The 5,043-nt window shown below is 45.7% G+C and overlaps 1 protein-coding gene across 2 annotated transcripts in view; it reads right to left on the bottom strand.

Annotated features, from left to right (window-relative positions):
- Positions 1 to 485: 485 nt before the first annotated feature.
- Positions 486 to 5,043, bottom strand: part of MICU1 (mitochondrial calcium uptake 1) — a 251,894-nt gene continuing 247,336 nt past the window's right edge. The window contains exons 12-13 of one of the 2 annotated variants that reach the window (XM_023509529.1): positions 4,610 to 4,699; positions 486 to 1,500 (exon numbers count right to left, since the gene is read on the bottom strand). In XM_023509529.1, coding sequence (XP_023365297.1) covers positions 1,343 to 1,500; positions 4,610 to 4,699 — 248 coding nt within the window. In that variant the 3' untranslated portion in view covers positions 486 to 1,342. The remainder of the gene's footprint in view (positions 1,501 to 4,609; positions 4,700 to 5,043) is intronic. The other variant, XM_023509528.1, reaches the window with a different exon arrangement.

Raw genomic sequence — 5,043 nt, 5'->3', positions numbered from 1 at the left:
TAGAGGCTTTTGGACCTGCAAGAAACCTTAGAGGTCATTTAGCTCAACTCTTGTCACTGTACAGATGAGGGAATAATTTAGCTCAACTCTGTCACTGTACAGATGAGGGAACAGATGGGACTTGCCCAGGCCACCCTGAGTTAGTGGCAAAGCTACAGTCATTGGTTGCTATGGTCCTTAAACATAGGTCCACCACACCAGACAATTCCTCACATCTTCTACCACCCCATCTTAGTTTCCTACTGTGGGGCATGAATAAGCAAGGACTGTGTACCATGGCCCAGAATGAAATGCTAACTGAACTGTGTGGGGACAATGCCACCACTAACCTCCAAATGCCTCTCTTTTTGTCTGCTCTTAAACTTGTGCTTCCTCAGAACGAAACTCTGGAAGGAAGAAAATGGGTCTGCTATTAGCAGGATCTTAAACCCAGTAGAGAAGTAAATGAAAAGGGCCCAGAGGATCCTAAATTAAAGGAGACAGGAGACTTTGGGGGTATTTATTGCAAACTGCTATAATTAAAGTGATATTTTACAAGTGCTTAAGACAGAGGGCAGATGGGCTCTGGGCCAGGGCTCAGCTCAGAGGTCCATTCCAGGAAGGGAAATGGCACTTGCAGGGAACATGGATTCAGTCACTGTTGCTCATTAAGCACAGAGTCATGCTGGAGCCGTCTTAGGGAGTCCGAGAGGAAAAGAAGGGTATGGAGAGAGCCAGGAAGCAACTACTTTCGATGACAAATCTTGTTCTGTTCCTACTGAGCATGTGGTCTTCCTAGAGTAGCCCTCAGAGTCAGCCAGTGACTGACACAGATCCTTCCTCTGGCCCAGGCTTCTCACCAGTTCAGAGTGTCCAGATCATCTTCATAATTGTTCATCGCAGATTTCCTTTTGCCTGCCAGAGAGTCATCCAACTTGTAGCTTAAAGATAACAGCAGGAGGAAAAGCAGGGAATGTTCCTGTTAATATAAATCTGCAGCAAACATGATTTAAGAACTGGATGTTTCCCAGGGTTGGCAGGTGTGTGGATGGTTCCCTGCTTTCTTTATCCATAGGGTGCTTCAATGCAATAGTCCTGTTAGAGATGCCAAATGGCTGAGCTTTCAAGACTTGTTCATGTTTTTGAGAACCAGTAAGGATAACTGCTTGGCAGAATCAGAGCCTAGCAGAATGCTGGGACAAGGGAAGGGTAAAGAGGGGAGTCCTGAGGTCATTCCCAGGAGGAAGAGAAAACTACTTCCAGAAGTGGCAGCATGGAGGGCTATGCTGAGGCTCTCTCAAGGGGGATCAAGGAGCTTGAGGGGATGTGATGAGCACCCCCTCCCCCCCACAGTTCTGGGTTACTATTTGGGTAGAGCAAAGTCCCAGGCGGTTTCCTGTGCACATTTCCACATGGCCTGCATGAGGCGGGTGAAGCCCATGTCTTTGGGCTTTTCCAGGCCTCTCATCAGCCGTTGCTTCATGATGGAAACAAATTCCTTATTGCTCAGCTCCCCATTGCCTAGAGGAAGAGGCAAACACAAAAGGGATTAAGAGGAGGACTTGGGTCAAAGGCATGGAGAAAATTCCATTGTATACACAATGTGGGTTCCAAAGCCCAGCACGTCACAGCCAAACTTAATTCTCTTGGCTTAGAGTTGACTAGTTTGCTCCTTCCTGATGTCTGTAACTGCAATTCAGTGACACGTTTAGTTGAATGACAGTGTAGGATTATGCCAGGTCCTGTACCAGGTGTTTAGAATAAAGAGATAAACAAGCGTTATGTTTTGTCCCTTGAAATGCCCCCAGGTTGTGGGAGAGACATTATTTTAAGTGTGGCCAGTGCTATAATAGGATAAACAGAGTTATGGGGACACAGAGGAAGAATATCTAATGCAGTCTGGGAGTAGCGCAAGTACAGATCAGTAAAGGCTTCCTGGAAGTGACTCCTGAGTTGAATGTCACAGGACTAGCAGGACTCAGCCAAGTAAAGGGAGTGAGATGGAGGAAGCTTTCCAGGGAGGAGAAGTAGCACAAGCAAGAGCACAGGCGAGAAGCAGCATGGTTGCTGGGCAAGTACAAGCAGAGAGGCTGAGATGGGAGACCTGCCTTGAGCCCAGGAGCTCGAGGCTACAGTGAGCTATGATTGTGCCACTGCACTCTGGTCCAGGTGACGGAGCAAGAGCTTGTCTCTTAAAAGAAAAAAGAGGTGGGATCTGGCAAGTAACTAAAGAGGCTGGCAGGAGACAGGCACCCAGGGTCTGTATTCCTGCTAAAGGGATGGCACTTTTTTCCCAGGCAATTGAGCATCAGCATAAGACGGGAAGCAGAGGGAGTTTCCATTTTGGATTGATTTCTCTGGTTGGCTGAGTGAGGATGGATTGGAGGGTAAAACTAGAGTCCAGGAGTCCCGAGACTGCTGCCATAGTCTCTGTTACAATAGATAAGGGCTTTTCGTGGTGGAAACCCAAATCAAAATTTGACTTTGAGTTCAGCCATTGCATTCTGAGACCTGTCTTTATTTATATATTTATTTATTTTAATTAGGCCCAGGCAAGGTCCAAACCCGCCGCCCCTGATGTGCACGGCGGCATGCCAACCACTGAGCTATGGTGGCCCCACAGAGGCCTTGATTTTTTTTTTTGAGACAGAGCCTCAAGCTGTCCCCCTGGGTAGAGTGCTGTAGCATCACAGCTCACAGCAACCTCCAACTCCTGGGCTTAAGTGAGTCTCCTGCCTCAGCCTCCCAAGTAGTTGGGACCACAGGCACCTGCCACAATGCCCGGCTATATTTTGGTTGCAGCCGTCATTGTTGTTTGGCGGGCCCTGGCTGGATTTGAACCCGCTACCTTAGGTGTATGTGGCTGGCGCCTTAGCCACTTGAGCCACAGGCGCCGAGCTGAGACCTTGACTTAAAAAAAAAAAAGTCGTTAGAGTGAAAACAAAAATACGGAGGTTAACAGGTCTATAGCAGTGCTGTTCACTGGAACTTTCTATGATGCAGGGAAATGTTTTATATCTGTGCTATTCAGTACAGTAGCCACCAGCCATATGGGACTATTGAGTACTTGAAATATGGCTAGAGAGATAAGATTTGAGTTTCTGATCTTATTCAATTTTAATTAGTTTAAATTTAAATGGCCACAAGTGACTTATGGTATATTGTAGACAGGGCAGCTCTAGAGAATGAACCCATCCCTGCTTGAGAATGAGGCATCTCCTTAACCTTGCTCTGAGGCTTCCTTTGAATTGGACCTTGATTTGTGGGTACAGGCTGGAGATTTAAATAATTGAAGTCCAACTTAATAACTTAAAATAATTCAAGTTAATAATCATCTATTATGTTCTAAAGGTAAAAAGGACTTGTAACTACCTTTAAAAACCTCACAGTTTAATAAGGAAATTAAGTCTGCTACACAGAGATACAGTACGTATAGTACGTACTACCACCAAAAAAACAGAACCAAAGTAAGGAATAAAAAACCCAGAGTGATTGATTACGCTGGGACCAAGAGGGCTGGAGCATTTGAGCTGGCTCAAGAACGCCATTAGCCTAGAATTCTGGAGGAAGACAAATGATAAATACCGGCTGGGAGATAAAAGAGGGAGGGATTGTAGTATAGAGGGGGGCAGCATAGCTTTGGTCCATGTTCTGGTTTTGCCATCTACTATCCCACTTTTGTGATCCTGGGAAATTAACTTAACCTCTCTGAGTCTCTGCTCCTCATCTGTAAAATGTGGTTAACACTTAACATCAGAAGATTATATAAGCAGGTTCACTTTCTGGCTCATAGAAAGCACTTAAAAAAAAAAAAAAGTGAGCTTCCATTGTTGTTACATCAGCTAATGTAGCTAAAAAAGCAGAACCAGAGTCCTTAAGTAGGTTAAACTACAGAGTAGCCACAGGTACAAAAGACCATTCTGTGAAGCTGGAATGTTATACCCATGGGCTGTAAATGCCTGAAACGGGCGGGAAGGTGGACACATTAGTACTGTCTTCTTTCTAGAGATACTCAAATATTTGAGAGCTTCTTATCTACTAAGCAGCAAGATGAGTCTAGTATTTTTGTTTCCACTTTTTTTTTTTTGGTTGAGACACAGTTCTACCCTATCCCTGAGCAGAGTACAATGGTGTCGTAGCTCACTACAACCTCAGGCTCAGGCTGTGGGCATCCTGCTGCTTCAGTCTCCGAAGCTGCTGGGATTACAGGTGCTCACCAGGGCGCCCAGCTAGGTTTTTCAAAAGTCAGCGTCTCATTCTCGCTCAGACAAGCCTCGAACTCCGGAGCTTAAGCAGTCCCCCCATCTCAGCCTCCCACAGTGCTGGGATTACAGGCAAGTGTCATCACGCTGGCTTTGTTTCCACTTTTAAGATCCTTATGGCTATAAATTAATTTAGGCCTACAGGCAAATTGGAATTACGAGAAGAAATGGACAACACAGACCAAGGCCAGGGCCTACATTCCTCATTATTATGATGATGAGGACTGAGCCACTCAAGTGGGAAGAGGGTAGCTTGAAGAGGTTATAGGCTAACACACTGTGCTGTTTGCCAGGCCCCATTATAAACAACATCCCTAAGGGCAGGTGAGGCTCAGTTTTCCCTCCTGACTCCGCAGGGCCCCACTCACCATCACAGTCGAACAGTGCAAATACCACATCACACACGTGGTCTGAGAGCTCCACTTTAGCCACTGTTCTGGCCACCTGCTGCATGGTCACTGAAAAAAGAAAGGAAGATGCTGTATTACCATAGCAGAAGGATTTCCTTTTGCTTTCTCTGAATGTGGGGGATATAAATGCTCAGTCAAAAGTTAAAAACTTTAATTATGCATTTAGGTTGCATATAAGAAAACGAGAATTTAGTTTTTATTTGTATTCCCTTTCCTTTTTACCTCAGTTTCTGTTATTTTCTACTGTTACTACACTTTAGTAGGGATATATAGCTCATTAAGAATGCCTGATAAGGGCTTGGCGCCTGTGGCTCAAGCGGCTAAGGCGCCAGCCACATACACCTAAGGTGGCGGGTTCGAATCCCCAGCCCGGGCCCGCCAAACAACAATGA

This window comes from Otolemur garnettii, unplaced genomic scaffold (genome assembly GCF_000181295.1).
Source record: "Otolemur garnettii isolate 467f Iridium unplaced genomic scaffold, OtoGar3 scaffold00008, whole genome shotgun sequence".
NCBI lineage: Eukaryota > Metazoa > Chordata > Mammalia > Primates > Galagidae > Otolemur > Otolemur garnettii.
This window is presented reverse-complemented; position numbering and strand designations above follow the sequence as displayed.